Source organism: Heptranchias perlo, chromosome 24 (assembly GCF_035084215.1).
Source record: "Heptranchias perlo isolate sHepPer1 chromosome 24, sHepPer1.hap1, whole genome shotgun sequence".
Taxonomy (NCBI): domain Eukaryota; kingdom Metazoa; phylum Chordata; class Chondrichthyes; order Hexanchiformes; family Hexanchidae; genus Heptranchias; species Heptranchias perlo.
In genome coordinates this window covers 5,121,844-5,136,958 of record NC_090348.1, presented here as the reverse complement: position 1 = coordinate 5,136,958, position 15,115 = coordinate 5,121,844, and the positions used below count along the sequence as shown (strand labels likewise).

General features: G+C 44.6%; 1 protein-coding gene across 1 annotated transcript in view; it reads right to left on the bottom strand.

Annotated features, from left to right (window-relative positions):
* Positions 1-15,115, bottom strand: part of cep83 (centrosomal protein 83) — a 60,160-nt gene that overhangs the window by 25,210 nt on the left and 19,835 nt on the right. The window contains exon 6 of the mRNA XM_068004656.1: positions 899-1,150. Coding sequence (XP_067860757.1) covers positions 899-1,150 — 252 coding nt within the window. The remainder of the gene's footprint in view (positions 1-898; positions 1,151-15,115) is intronic.

The following is a 15,115-nucleotide window of genomic DNA, read 5'->3' as shown; positions in this document are numbered from 1 at the left end:
TTAGTAAAATCATTGCAAGTATCTTGTTCTGGTATTGAATCCTCCCAGTACTGAATCTCTAACTCTTTTCATTACCTCCTCTGATCATCATGTGGGAGTATGCATCATTTAGATCAATGTTTTGATGCTTAAGTGAACTGCAGAAGGGTCACTTCATTTACAGACAAAGGACTTCAGGACCTTTTGAGTTACAATGGTCTCGAAAGAGTTGTAAACAGCACAACAAATATGCCTGCAGTTATCAGCCTTATCACTTGCGATGTAGCGCTGAACCTGAACCCTAATTTCTGTTTGGAAGGAGTGGCATCTTAGCTACATGATCCTGCGGCAATCTAGCTGTGCCCACTGCAATCTCATAGGAACAGGAGTAGACCATTCAGCCCCTTGAGCCTGTTCCGACATTCAATTAGATCATGGCTGATCTGTATCTTAACTCCATTTAACCGCCTTGGTTCCGTAACCTTTAATACCCTTGCCTAACAAAAATCTATCAATCTCAGTTTTGAAATTTTCTATTGACCCCAGCCTTGACAGCTTTTTGTGGGGGGAAGGAAGTTCCAGATTTCCACTACCCTTTGTGTGAAGTGATTCCTGACATCACCTCTGAGCGGCCAAGCTCTAACTTTAAGGTTATGCCCCCTTGTTCTGGACTTCCCCACCAGAGGAAATAGTTTCTCTCTATCTACCCTATCAAATCCTTTAATCATCCTAAACAGCTCAATTAGATCACTCCTTAACATTCTAAACTCGAGGGAATACAAGCCTAGTCTATGCAACAATCTCAAATCAGGTGTCGGTGAATGGCAGATCCTGCACCAGCCTCCCGCTCAGATTTCTGGTTACTTCGGTAGCAGATTTGGTCATGTGTAACACTGCACAATGATGGAAATAAACATACCTCCAAAGACTTAACGACAGCTTGGGTTTCAACCAACTGTCGCACTTGAATTCTCTGCACACTTTCAGCTTGCACACCGGAATTTTCTCTCTCAGCCCGCAGCTCTGCGACCTCAGCCTCCAGGCTCTTGGCCTTCTGACAGAGTTGAGCCTTATCCCTCAAGAGTGCTTCCACACGTTTACTATCTCTGGTGGGATCAATACTCATCAGCTGGTCATGTAGAGCCTCTTTGTCCATTTCAAGTCTAGCAACCTGATACAGGAAAGAATAAAGCCAGGCAACAATTAAACATGCTTAAAACTATATTTAAAGTCTTGCCCACCCAGCACTGTAGAAACAAGCCTAACAAACAAAAATAAGTCAAACACTCATGATAGAGCACACAGGACCAGGAAATCCCACTACAACAACTTGCATTTATATAGTGCTTCTAAATGAGCAACGTGTCTGACACCAAGAGAGCAGCCAGATGGACTGCAGTGGGTTTTCCTGGTCCCAAGGTGCTTCACAGGAGCACAATCGTACAAAAATTGACAACGAGCCAAAGAAGGAGAGATTAGGATAGGTGACCAAAAACTTGGTCAGGGAGGTAGGTTTTAAGGAGCGTCTTAAAGGAAGTATGTTTATTTCCATCATTGTGCAGTGTTACACATGACCAAATCTGCTACCGAAGTAACCAGAAATCTGAGCGGGAGGCTGGTGCAGGATCTGCCATTCACCGACACCTGATTTGAGATTGTTGCATAGACTAGGCTTGTATTCCCTCGAGTTTAGAATGTTAAGGAGTGATCTAATTGAGCTGTTTAGGATGATTAAAGGATTTGATAGGGTAGATAGAGAGAAACTATTTCCTCTGGTGGGGAAGTCCAGAACAAGGGGTCATAACCCATCTGGCTGGTCCCAGTGTTTAGGAAGTATCATATCCCAAAATACCCCTCCATCAAAGTTTTCTCCAGGTACTTATCCAATTCACTCTTGCTGATACAATCAGCTCCCACTGCCTCCCTTCACCACCCGCTAGGTAATACAGGTACATTTATGTTGTCTTTGCACAATCTCGCATTTAAGCTATTGACTATGCTCTCTTGTCAGACACGTTGCTCATTTAGAAGCAGAGAGGTGTAAACAGCCAATATACATTTCAAGCACACATATAACTATAGCATCAAAATAATTCTAAAAATACGACTCTGTGGGGCCTACTTGCAACCTCAGAATGAATAACAATAAGGCATCGGGCAGTCTCAGTCCCTAGTGGGTCCACAGCAAAAAAACCCTTAATTTTGCACTGACTGGCATTGCCATTCAGAGATGCTACAGGATTGTTGGTGTGGCAAAGGGAGGGATGTGATACTGATTCAGTAAAGGATGATCTTCTGAAGTTGGGAGGTGAGATACATTGTGAAGCAGATCTATCCTGCATCCAACTGCTATTTTTGATCTGGGAGTGCTTAAATCTGACACTCCGTGCCCCAAAGGGAAAGTACTCCATTCCCCTATACCAGCAATTTAAATGAAAATAAAGACATGTATGATTGGGGAATACCAAGGCTGAGAATGCCAAAGCTACAAGATATACCATTTTTGCATTCCGTTTCACTTATGCAGGGGAATGCCCATAATAACTTTGCTCATTCCTACATAAATAAATGGGTCAAAGTCCTAGTACTTCCAGAGAAGTATATAGAGATTATATATAGAGATTATCTCCCCTCTCCTAAAGGTGTTGACTCCTTGCTGGGGTTCAGTTTCACAGGTGCCCTGCTCCCTCACCCAAACAACCATTATTCCTGTCATCCTTGACAGTGGACGTTAGCAGACTGTTTGACTGTGGAGGACATCACAACCAAGCCCAACCTAGTCCTCATCGAATGTCCACGTGCACCCCAAGAAGGGGTTCTAAACCTCTCCACCTCCTTTAAGACGCTCCTTAAAACCTACCTCCCTGACCAAGTTTTTGGTCACCAATCCTAATCTCTCCTTCTTTGGCTTGTTGTCAATTTTTGTACGATTATGCTCCTGTGAAGCACCTTGGGACCAGGAAAACCCACTGCAGTCCATCTGGCTGCTCTCTTGGTGTCAGACACGTTGCTCATTTAGAAGCACTATATAAATGCAAGTTGTTGTAGTTGTTCTTGTATAACGATCAGGACCAGAAACCCTGGCCAAACTTCCACTCCTTAACCCAGAGCTGCTGAAGCCAATTGTAGTGCCTCCTACTTGCATCCTGGCTGAGATCAGCTAATGCAGCAAAGAGCTGGAACCTTCCTAGTCTGTATGGCTCACTATTACATAGAATTTACAGCACAGAAACAGGCCATTTGGCCCAACTGGTCTACACCAGTGTTTATGCTCCACACGAGTCTCCTCCTCCCCTCTTCATCTAACCCTATCAGCATACCCTTCTATTCCTTTCTCCCTTATCTTGCTTCCCCTTAAAGGCATCTATGCTGTTCACAACTACACCTTGTGGTAGCGAGTTCCACATTTTAACTACTCACTGGTTTGACATCATGACAAAGAAGCTTCAGCTGATTTTCTAGGGCTACAAAGAGTTTAAACAAAACGCCAATGTTATAAAAAGATCACAGCAAGAAAATATACATCATGCAACTATTTCCACTTTTAAAAATTCCCCGCGTCAAACATGCACATTGTGCAGCGGTTTAAAATTGTACCATAATTGGACTGCCCTATGTTAAGTATTTTTGATTTCATATTTGAAGTTTTAAAAAAATTACTTCTAAAAACTTTGGGGTAGATCTTGACTTTGTGCGTTAGTGTGAAACAGGTGATAGCGAGCCAGCAGCTCATTTTACATCTCTCCCATTGACTTCAATGGAAATAAAAAAGGGGAAAGATGTAAATCGGGCTGCTGATTCGCTATCACCCATTTTACACTATTGCACAAAGTCAAGATCTACCCCACAGACGTCCATAAATTAGAACTGAAATCAAGTCAAGAACATTCACATTAAGGAAACGAGAGGCGGTGGGTTAGGGGATCACGCTTAAAATCGGGATTACAATCCAGACCTGATTGGTAGGAAGAAAATTTCCTGTTTTTTTAATCCAATGCCATAAGTGGCTCGAGTGGAACAAGCTGACTTAGTTATAACCTGGTCCCAAGTTGGCTCGGGTCCAAAGCACAAAATTAACTGTAATTGTGTTGCTAAATGGCAGCAGTCAGACCACAAGACTGTGGTGCAGTGAACGGAAGTGTTGCACAAAACGATCGTGGGTGCTCTTCTAAAGCTGTGGTTAAGATACATTATTGGGATAGAATATAGGGCCTCTCATCCTGAAACAAGATACATTATTGGGGTAGATTATAGGGTCTCTCATCCTGAAACAAGATACATTATTGGGATAGAATATAGGGTCTCTCATCCTGAAACCACATACATTATTGGGATAGATTATAGGGCCTCTCATCCTGAAACAAGATACATTATTGGGGTAGATTATAGGGTCTCTCATCCTGAAACAAGATACATTATTGGGATAGAATATAGGGTCTCTCATCCTGAAACAACATACATTATTGGGATAGATTATAGGGTCTCTCATCCTGAAACAAGATACATTATTGGGATAGATTATAGGGGGTCTCATCCTGAAACAAGACACATTATTGGGATAGATTATAGGGTCTCTCATCCTGAAACAAGATACATTATTGGGATAGATTATAGGGTCTCTCATCCTGAAACAAGATACATTATTGGGATAGATTATAGGGTCTCTCATCCTGAAACAAGATACATTATTGGGATAGATTATAGGGTCTCTCATCCTGAAACAAGATACATTATTGGGATAGATTATAGGGTCTCTCATCCTGAAACAAGATACATTATTGGGATAGATTATAGGGTCTCTCATCCTGAAACAAGATACATTATTGGGATAGATTATAGGGACTCTCATCCTGAAACAAGATACATTATTGGGGTAGATTATAGGGTCTCTCATCCTGAAACAAGATACATTATTGGGATAGATTATAGGGACTCTCATCCTGAAACAAGATACATTATTGGGATAGATTATAGGGTCTCTCATCCTGAAACAAGATACATTATTGGGATAGATTATAGGGACTCTCATCCTGAAACAAGATACATTATTGGGGTAGATTATAGGGTCTCTCATCCTGAAACAAGATACATTATTGGGATAGATTATAGGGACTCTCATCCTGAAACAAGATACATTATTGGGGTAGATTATAGGGTCTCTCATCCTGAAACAAGATACATTATTGGGGTAGATTATAGGGACTCTCATCCTGAAACAAGATACATTATTGGGATAGATTATAGGGTCTCTCATCCTGAAACAAGATACATTATTGGGATAGATTATAGGGACTCTCATCCTGAAACAAGATACATTATTGGGGTAGATTATAGGGTCTCTCATCCTGAAACAAGATACATTATTGGGGTAGATTATAGGGACTCTCATCCTGAAACAAGATACATTATTGGGGTAGATTATAGGGACTCTCATCCTGAAACAAGATACATTATTGGGGTAGAATATAGGGACTCTCATCCTGAAACAAGATACATTATTGGGGAAATGTATCAGGACTTTCACTGTGAATCAAGTTCAAGATCAAGATGTTCTGGGTATAAATGCAAAAGAAACTGCAAACGTATGTGCAGATATGTTTTAAAATATCATTACCAACAGAGCACTAATTTATTACAAAAGCTACAAAAAGTTGGAAATGCAATTTTAATGTAAATATCACATTTATTTTAACACAGTACTTAGTGTTTAAATTTGTACAGCACAATGGCCTAGTGAGCAAATGGGCCACATGATAATGGTACCGTGTGCCATACAGACCAGTAGGTCCCAAGTTTCATCCTTGGTTTGTGCTGAATAAGTGGGGGATGGAGCACACAATATGCTCAGGCTCCCATCTCTCTTCACTTTGCGTTCCCACTTTGGATCAATATTCAGTACCACTCCTGGAAGTGCACAAGTGCGGACATTTGATGAAGAGTGCACTAACCTGACAATACCCACTATCCAGTGTCATCACTTGGCTGAGGCACTTGCACATTACCCTAGATGAGTTGCAATCTTTAGTAAAGGAGGGGTATGGGGAGAAATCTGCACACCATGATAGCTTAGCAGGTAAGTGCAAAGTATGGTGTAGCACTGAGCCACACAGACTATGACAATAAAGTCTGCACAGCAGACCATTTTGTCTAAAGCAGTGGTGCTCATTATTCAGCCTCAGAGCCAATTGTGCCCACTCACCCTTCACTTGAAAATGTTCCTCCAACGTACCCATGGGTCTACACTCACAAGCTGCCCGGCCCGTGGGAGTCAAGTGCTGTTCCTCTCCGCTCTAGCAAAAGCAGCAAGGGACTGCTATCCTACCTTCCATAAAGCAACTAAAAGTGTTGTGTTCATGTTGAACTATGTGAGAAATATTGATCTTCGTTATTTTTGTCCTCTCTTCCTGCGCAGAAAGTGCCTGCCTTTCACTTGGACACTGCCCACAGCTGCCTGGTTGAAAATCGGGAACTTACTGTAGGAGGAAGTGCAGACGGCAGCATTTGCAAGCAGGTCCCTCAAACAAAACACTGGCTGGCTCCTGAACAAAAAAATTAGCATGCAACACTCAGTTCAAGAGGCAAAGCCTGCCTCCTACAGTTATATCTTGAATTACACAAAATCTGTTCATCAAAATATGCACCTATCTTACATACAACTACAGCATTTTTGTAATGCAGGAGCATACAAAATTTGAAATACTGCAGTCGGACATCAAGTTTCAAGAGGAGATATTTCTGGCTGCCCTCCGTGAAATGGGTTAACTGCTGTCAAATTTAGGTTAAGGATTACTACTCCCACACCTCCATAACAGCAGTTAGCTATGGCATTAAACCATCTGCTGTTTCTAGTATGCACACTGATAAATCAAACAGCAATTCCTGTTGCTGGCAATGACGAGTTATTTCAATGGCTGACAGCACGGCTTCAGCCAGAATCCATCCTAATGTCCGTGTTTTCTCCACCTTCACAGACTTGGTATGAATGATAAGTTCCTTCTGTGCTGCACACACTCCCCTCCAGTGCAGCCACAATTTCAAACCACTAATCTGGAAATTACTGGTTGGAAAAACCAGCAGGGGGGAGACAATATATCGGGCTGAACGCCCATTCATTGTTTGAATCAGTAGCAAGCAAGTCTCGTGACAACTTTAATAAAAGCACACCCCCAGCACAAATTAGGCATGGTGGCCGGGGTGGGGGGGGTCAATTTCCAGTGATGAAGCAGTAACAGGTTTAAAAGTAAAATGAGGTTGGCTAAGCACAAGCTTGATCAGAAAGAAAAAGGGCTGTGGAAGTGATACAGAAATGCAGAAGCTCCAGCTCAATCCGAAATACCAGAACCAGTTTTTATAGGCCGCTTTTCTCTCTATTACTCTCTTCACATCCTTTCCAGAGTTCTCGATGGTTCCCCACTTCTCGGTCCCTCTACATGCGAGTTACTGTATTAGGGACAGTTGTCAGGCTTCTTAGCATGTACAGTAAGCACTGCCTCTGTTTTTTAAAATTTATTCGTTCATGGGATGTGGGCGTCGCTGGCGAGGCCGGCATTTATTGCCCATCCCTAATTGCCCTTGAGAAGGTGGTGGTGAGCCGCCTTCTTGAACCGCTGCAGTCCGTGTGGTGAAGGTTCTCCCACAGTGCTGTTAGGAAGGGAGTTCCAGGATTTTGACCCAGCGACGATGAAGGAACAGCGATATATTTCCAAGTCGGGATGGTATGTGACTTGGAGGGGAACATGCAGGTGGTGTTGTTCCCATGTGCCTGCTGCTCTTGTCCTTCTAGGTGGTAGAGGTCGTGGGTTTGGGAGGTGCTGTTGAAGAAGCCTTGGCGAGTTGCTGCAGTGCAACTCAAAGTCTTACCACAGGGAAAAGGAGGAACAAAATGTGCAGAAATCCTGGCAGAGGGTGTGAGCAGGAAGGGACAAGTAAATTTAAAATGAAATTAGAAGCTGGGTCATCCTAACCACCAGCTCCAGAGCAGCACTGACAGAGACCCAAGAACAAATTGGGGTTGTACTACACAAATTGGGGTTGTATTCTCTAGAGTTTCGTAGGTTAAGGTTAAGGGGTGATCTGATCGAAGTTTATAAGATATTAAGGGGAACAGATAGGGTGGATAGAGAGAAGCTATTTCCGCTGGTTGGGGATTTTAGGAGTAGGGGGCACAGTCTAAAAATTAGAGCCAGACCTTTCAGGAGCGAGATTAGAAAACATTTCTACACACAAAGGGTTGTAGAAGTTTGAAACTCTCTTCCGCAAACGGCAATTGATACTAGCTCAATTGCTAAATTTAAATCTGAGATAGATAGCTTTTTGGCAACCAAAGGTATTAAGGGATATGGGCCAAAGGCAGGTATATGGAGTTAGATCACAGATCAGCCATGATCTTATCACATGGCGGAGCAGGCACGAGGGGCTGAATGGCCTACTCCTGTTCTTATGTTCCTATGTTCCTAACACTTTACCAGTTCATTCTCTCAGCCAGGATATGAATCATAGAATCTTACAGCACAGGAGGCCATTCAGCCCAGTGTGCTCCTGGCAGCTCTTTGAAAGCGCTAATATGGCAAGAGTTAACAGGGCAGAAAAAGAAATATAAAAATCAGAGAGAATAACATACAATGGACAGGGAGGGAGAATCAGAATCTGAACACTGTACACAAGTACAGGAGATCTCTGAAAACATCCTTTGCCAACATGAAAAGGAGTTCTCTCCTACTGGCCAGGAATCGATTTCAGAAAGTACCCGTAGTGTTGTACACTCCTTAGTCTTCAAATCTTTTCAAAATTTGCTTTTCAAGTTTGGAGATTTAAACAATGCAGTACATTAAAGTAAAACCCAACTAAAGATTAAAGATTTTACACCTACAAGTGAAGCCAACTCAAGCATGACTTTCTGATCCCCATCAGATAGTCTTTTTGACCGTTGTTTACAATAAACTTTAGCCAACAGAAGAACAATTCAAGATCCTTTTTGTGTGCTCATGCACCCTTGTGGATTAGCACAACTGACTGACCCTTTCATTAATGACCTTCCTGACCTTGTGATGTGCTGCACTATAATCTACCTCTCAGGCTGCTCCTGATTGCTCTGAAGGAGTTACAAGTACTGCTTCAAAGGCCCTCTGCTTTCACTTCAATTTTCTCTCACCTTGTAACTACCTTAACATGACCTTGCTTGGTGGATGAGTGTCTACAGGCTGTAGCTTCACTTTATTTATGACTTCTGCTGAAAAGACAAGGAAATCATCTGTTGTCGATTTTGTCCAATCGACCCCTGTCCCTTCATGGTTGGTAATCTTGTTGTGGCTGAGCACCTTGGCCTGATCACTCACAGCAGAGGCCAGCCACAATGTTTCACATATTGTAAACAATTTTACAACACCAAGTTATAGTCCAGCAATTTTATTTTAAATTCACAAGCTTTCGGAGATTTTCTCCTTCCTCAGGCAGGAGAAAATCTCCGAAAGCTTGTGAATTTAAAATAAAATTGCTGGACTATAACTTGGTGTTGTAAAATTGTTTACAATTGTCAACCCCAGTCCATCACCGGCATCTCCACATCATCACATATTGTAGGAATAAGACAACTAATAAATACAGATGGTATAAAGCCCATTGTGCTTACAAATCCAAAGAGGAACACAATCAAGACATGTGATTATCTCTGACTTGGGCTGACTTCCCCAAGTTCCAGACGGAATACAGGGCTGTATAGGCATACTAACCAGACTTCCAAAGATCGGGATACATTAAAGGGGCCAAATGGCCTGTTTCTGTGCTGTAAGCTCTATGCAATTCTATGTCAATAAGATATCCACTCCGAAATCCAAAGGGATTTACATCTGTAGCCCAACGAGCCATAGGACCTATGATCACTTTAACCTGGTTCAAAATCAAAGCCCAATTTTCATGGGCTCAGACATATCCACAAAATATGAGGGTGCCAACGTTGCAACAACCCCTCCAGCACACATCAGGAAGCTCAGGTCACCACTGGTACAGCCAAGATGGTAGATGGTGGGTACAGATACTGGCTCCTCCCACAGAATAGGTAGAAATGTTTTTTTTGTTCATAAAGAAGCCAGACAACACAGCAAGACAACAGGTATGTAGCAGCATCGAAGTGAGAAGCAGGGTATGGGGGGGGGGAAATAAAGAGAGTCAGGCCATCTGTTAACCTCTGCACATGCATGGTTGAGAAATAAACTGGGGGCTGGGACGTATCTGTACCCTGGGTTGAATGGTCTTACTACTCGTTGTCACAGCGGATCTGGAGCTGTGGTTTCTATGATCTGCACTGACCCATCTAGGAAATGATGCAATGTGCATGGGTGAGACAGAAACTGGGGCGCACGCCTGGCCTCTCTCTTTGAGCTGAAGCATCCACCCAGACACACGAGCCCCATACACAGTCTCCCAATCCCATCCTACACCTAGCTGGCAACATGAACCACCCTCCTTTCAGTGACTAACCGACACAGTGGTTGTAAGGGAACAAAAAGAAATGGTACAAATTTATTCCCTCCCACTATCCTTTCCTGAGTTCAGCAGGGTGGGTTTCTCCCCATCACCATGTCAACGAGGTATTTCTCCCTGTCTCACTTCAATGAGTGCTTTCCTCCCACTGTGACATCTCTCTTTCTTTTTTTTCCTCTCCCTCCCTCAACAGGATCTCGGTCAGAGTCTACTACTGTGTGTGTGTGTGTGTGTGTGTGTGTGTGTGTGTGTGTGTGCGTGCGCGCGCCCCCTCCACCAGGAGGGTCGCCCTCTCTTGTCAACAGTCTCTCATCTTCTCCCCCTCTTCCCCATCCCAAAAAAAGTTTATTTTCCTGTTCCCTCCCCATCAACAGGGTCTCTTTCCCTCTTTCAACAGAGTCTTACACCCTCAAAGACCAATTTGGTTGTGTCTGGGTCAATCTTTGATACAATTTTCTAACATCAAATTGAGCCCTAGCATGGGATGAGTCATCCATGGCACCGGCAGCTGATCACATCCAGGTGGGATATTTTATCCATGGAACAGCATGGGTTAAAATATCAATTGGCAGAGCAAAGTTACCCAACTGATGCCACAACAGTGGTGAGAACCAAGTTTGTTTTACCAAGGTCTCAATCTCAGCTACATGAGTGTGCAGATCAGGCTGTTTCCTCGAATAAATAGAGGAAGATATGTCCCCAGGTCAAGCTCTCTCAAGTGCTAATAGCCAGTTTAGAGTTGAATTAGCAGGTGTCTAGGACCATATCATTGACCTGCCCATTTGGCTAAACTGATGTAGGGCACAATGAAACAAGTAAATGCTAAAAAAAAAACAAATTCAGGCTGTTTGCTCTCAACTAAAAATACAAAACAACTGGCAAGCCTTAACCATTCTGGCTGTTGCACCAAAACAGGATGTGGGTTTCAAGCGATGAGTTAAATCAAATCAACTGAACACAATCAGAAATTGCAATCTGCCAATAATAATCTTGTTTTTCTCAGTTCTCATTATTTAATTTTATCATAAAAATAATCTGCTTATAAAATCTTAAACTGTTTGGACATCATATAGATATGGCTGAAAATGCTATTTGAGCTCAGGTGTTGTCTCACATGTGGGCCCCGATATTACCAGGGAGGCGGGTTGGCAGCAGGGGGGGAGGGGGGCGACTGGGTGCATGAGTAACCCGTCCAGTAAAATCCGTCCGTTCACCACACGATCGCGAATAAATTGAAGGCACTTAACGTGGCTTCCGGGTTTCCCATCGGAAACCTGCGCATTCACATCACAGGCTGTCAGCTGGAGGAGCCCTTTTTAAATGGGCACTCCTCCAATGACTGATCCTGCAGCAAAGAACCACACAGGGCCATGGAGCAGCCCAGGGGAAAGGCTGCCTCCAGGTTTAATGATGCCTCACTCCAGGTCCTACTGGATGGGGCGAGGAGGAGGAGAGAGATCTTCTACCTGGCGGATGGGAGGAAGTGGCCTGCCTCTGCTACCAAAAAGGCGTGGCTCGAGGTGGCAGAGGAGGTCAGCAGCAGCAGCAACGTTTCCCGCACCTAGATACAGTGCAGGAAGCGTTTCAATGACCTAACTAGGTCAGCCAAAGTGAGTACACTTACTCATTCTCCTACACTCAGTCTTCCACATCACTGCCCCCACCCCACAACTCATTCTGCACTGCCAACACTACTCTATCACATCACTCCTCACACCCATTCAAACCTCATCCTCATCTTACCTGCACTTACTCACCTCCCCAGTACTCATCCCACCACTACCACTCAACCCAATCCTCATACAATGTCATGGCTCTGTTTCATACTCACCGTCTGATGCATCTCTTTCACGGTCAGCATCACCCAAACAAATGCATTCAGCGGTTGGCCACGTCACCATCCCTCTCTACTTTCTCCCCTTATAGGAGAAAAGAGCCCAGAATGCACGGGAGAGGGCGAAGACCCGGGGGGGGCGCAACATTAGGTCATCCTCACGGATGTGGAGCAGGAGGCTTTTGAATTGAGCCGCAATCTTGAGTGCCTGTCCGTCGGGGACGCCGAGACTGCCACCCGACAAACAGCTGGTGACAGAACTTTAACATGCAGCACTCACAATAGCAAATCATGTTAACATGCCTTGCCATCTTCAGCACCTTAACATCTGTCATCATGCTTAATATTGCCTTCTGTTCTCTTACAGGGCCTTCAGCGACTGCCGTGAGGGTGGAGGGCAATTCCTCAGAGGACCTGCCGGCCTCTGATGGGGCACCGTCATATCTGAGCGAGCCATCCACCAGGTCCCCGTCCTCAGTTAGTTGGGGTCGCACATGGTGAGTCACCACACACGTGAGCACAAGCAGACACTGGTGGCAGGGGCAGCTGTGGAGAGTCTGCGTCGGTGGGAGCATTCTTCTCCAGGCTCTGCTCAGCTGGATACAGATGCTGAACCCTGGGGGCTATCCTTTAAAAGGAGAACGATCGAGGGGCAGCAGCACATTTGCGAGGTGCTGGAACAGGTGCCACACGCACTCTCCACAATGACGCAGAGGATGGAGGAGTCCAACTCCTGCATGAGTGGAGTGGTGACACAGGTACAGAAGGGGATCTCCAAGATACTGTCACAGGGAAGTGAGGGCATCTCTGAGATAGTGTCGCGGGTAAGTGTGGGAATGTCTGCGATGGAGGGAAGGCTAGCCTCCATCGAGCTTCAAGCACGGCTCACCAATGAGTACACTGAGGCTAAATAAGTATCTAAATTATCATCCCGCCGGCTTTAATTGCCGGTGGGAGTCCAGCACGCGGGAGCTGCGCGCGCACCCGAGCGCGTCATTGGGGAACCCGGAAGTGAGCGGGTTGGAGCCGGGCTCCGAACCCGTTCCGGGATTCCGCCATTTCTGGAGCCCCCCCCCCGCCCCCAATGCACCCGCTCGGCCATCCGAAAATCAGCCCTGTGGTATCAAGAATAACCTGCATTAGGGCACAATTAGAACTTGAACAGGAGATTTGGACTGCAGCCCAAGAAATATCATCCTGCATTCAAAATACAGATGCATACAGCTGGCTAGTTTAAATAATACTGAGCGCAACTTAATCCCACACTACCTAACTACCTGTGACCACAGCAATGTGGATGATTCGGTGCATTCTCCCTCATTCTGGTCTCATTCTAACATTCAAGAATTTTAGAAAATGGTGCTTGGTGATATTCTAAAAATGATCAGAATATGTACAGACCTCAACTCAGTCTATGGTCTTTAGGCTTTATCTAATGTTATTAGGATACAAGTACTTGAACGTTAGACATTTACTTCAGCAGTATACTAATGCATATCAATCCATTGGAAAACTGACAACAGACTGGCTTGTTTTTTGGTTAGGTGGATCTGAATATCTGAATAGCATTGGGTGCAGATCTTGCAGAGCGCAAACTTACAATGTGAGACCCAATTGTGTTCCAATTTCAGAGATCTTAATGGTATAACTTTATGATCTGTGTAAAGCCTGTTTGGACTTTTTATAAACCAAAAGGTAACTGAAGGTGGGTTAGAGTTTGTAAATATTTATACATAGATAGATATCACTACGAAAAACAGTTGTCAAGCCACGTGGAGTATCTAGTTTTAAAAGTCTAGTAATTACTCGTGCACAAATGGAGTTTCCTGCTACCATCGGAAAAATACAGTAAAGCATCACACGTCAAATTTAATGTCCAACTTACTGAGGACGGCCTCAACCGGGATCTTGGGTTCATGTCACGCTACACGTTACCCCACCAGCGAACAAATGTTATCTGTTTTTAATATAACGGGTCAGTTGCTGTCTTTTCTATGTTTCTACCTCTCTATCTCTGTTTTTTTTGTTTGTTGTTTTTTTTTGGTGATTTGTATATTCTGAGACCTTGCAGGTAACACCTGTCTGTCTGCACACTGATTGCCTTGGCAACGGGCAGTTGAAAAAACTGTCTGTAATCACCAAGCATTGTTCTGTGAATTATAAATGCGATTTCATTTTGAGGAATTCATTTCGTTCACCTGAGGAAGGAGGTAGCCTCCGAAAGCTTGTGAATTTAAAATAAAATTGCTGGACTATAACTTGGTGTTGTAAAATTGTTTACAATTGTCAACCCCAGTCCATCACCGGCATCTCCACATCACAACTTACTGAGAGCATGGCCTCAATATTAACCCCCTCCACGACGGGTGGGGGAGGGTCGGATTGGGGGGGGGGGGGGGAAACAGGCCCCACCCCGGCGCATACGGCTAGTTGCTGTTTTTCCGGTGGTGGGTTGCGAGGCGCGCGCGTGTCCTATCTTGGAGAGGTGGGACACTTTATTATCATATTTAAATCAGGCTCCCAACTACACTGTTGGGAAACCTGGCAGCGAAATGGAGATGGGATGGGAGCATTCCTTGTGGGCCAGGAGGAGCAGGAGTGCTCCCCCAAGCCCGTCGAGCAAACCTTCAGCCTCCCTTTTGCCGATCACAGCCTCTCCTCGCTGCCGCAATTGGCGATGCCCCCTCCAACCCTCGATCTCCCGCCTGCCCCACGATCAGCCAACACAGCCCTGCCCCCCCTCACCAAGCCCTGATCCCGGCCCCAAATCTCTCCCACCCTTCGTCCTGATTGCTGGGCTCTTCAACATCCCTCCACCCCACC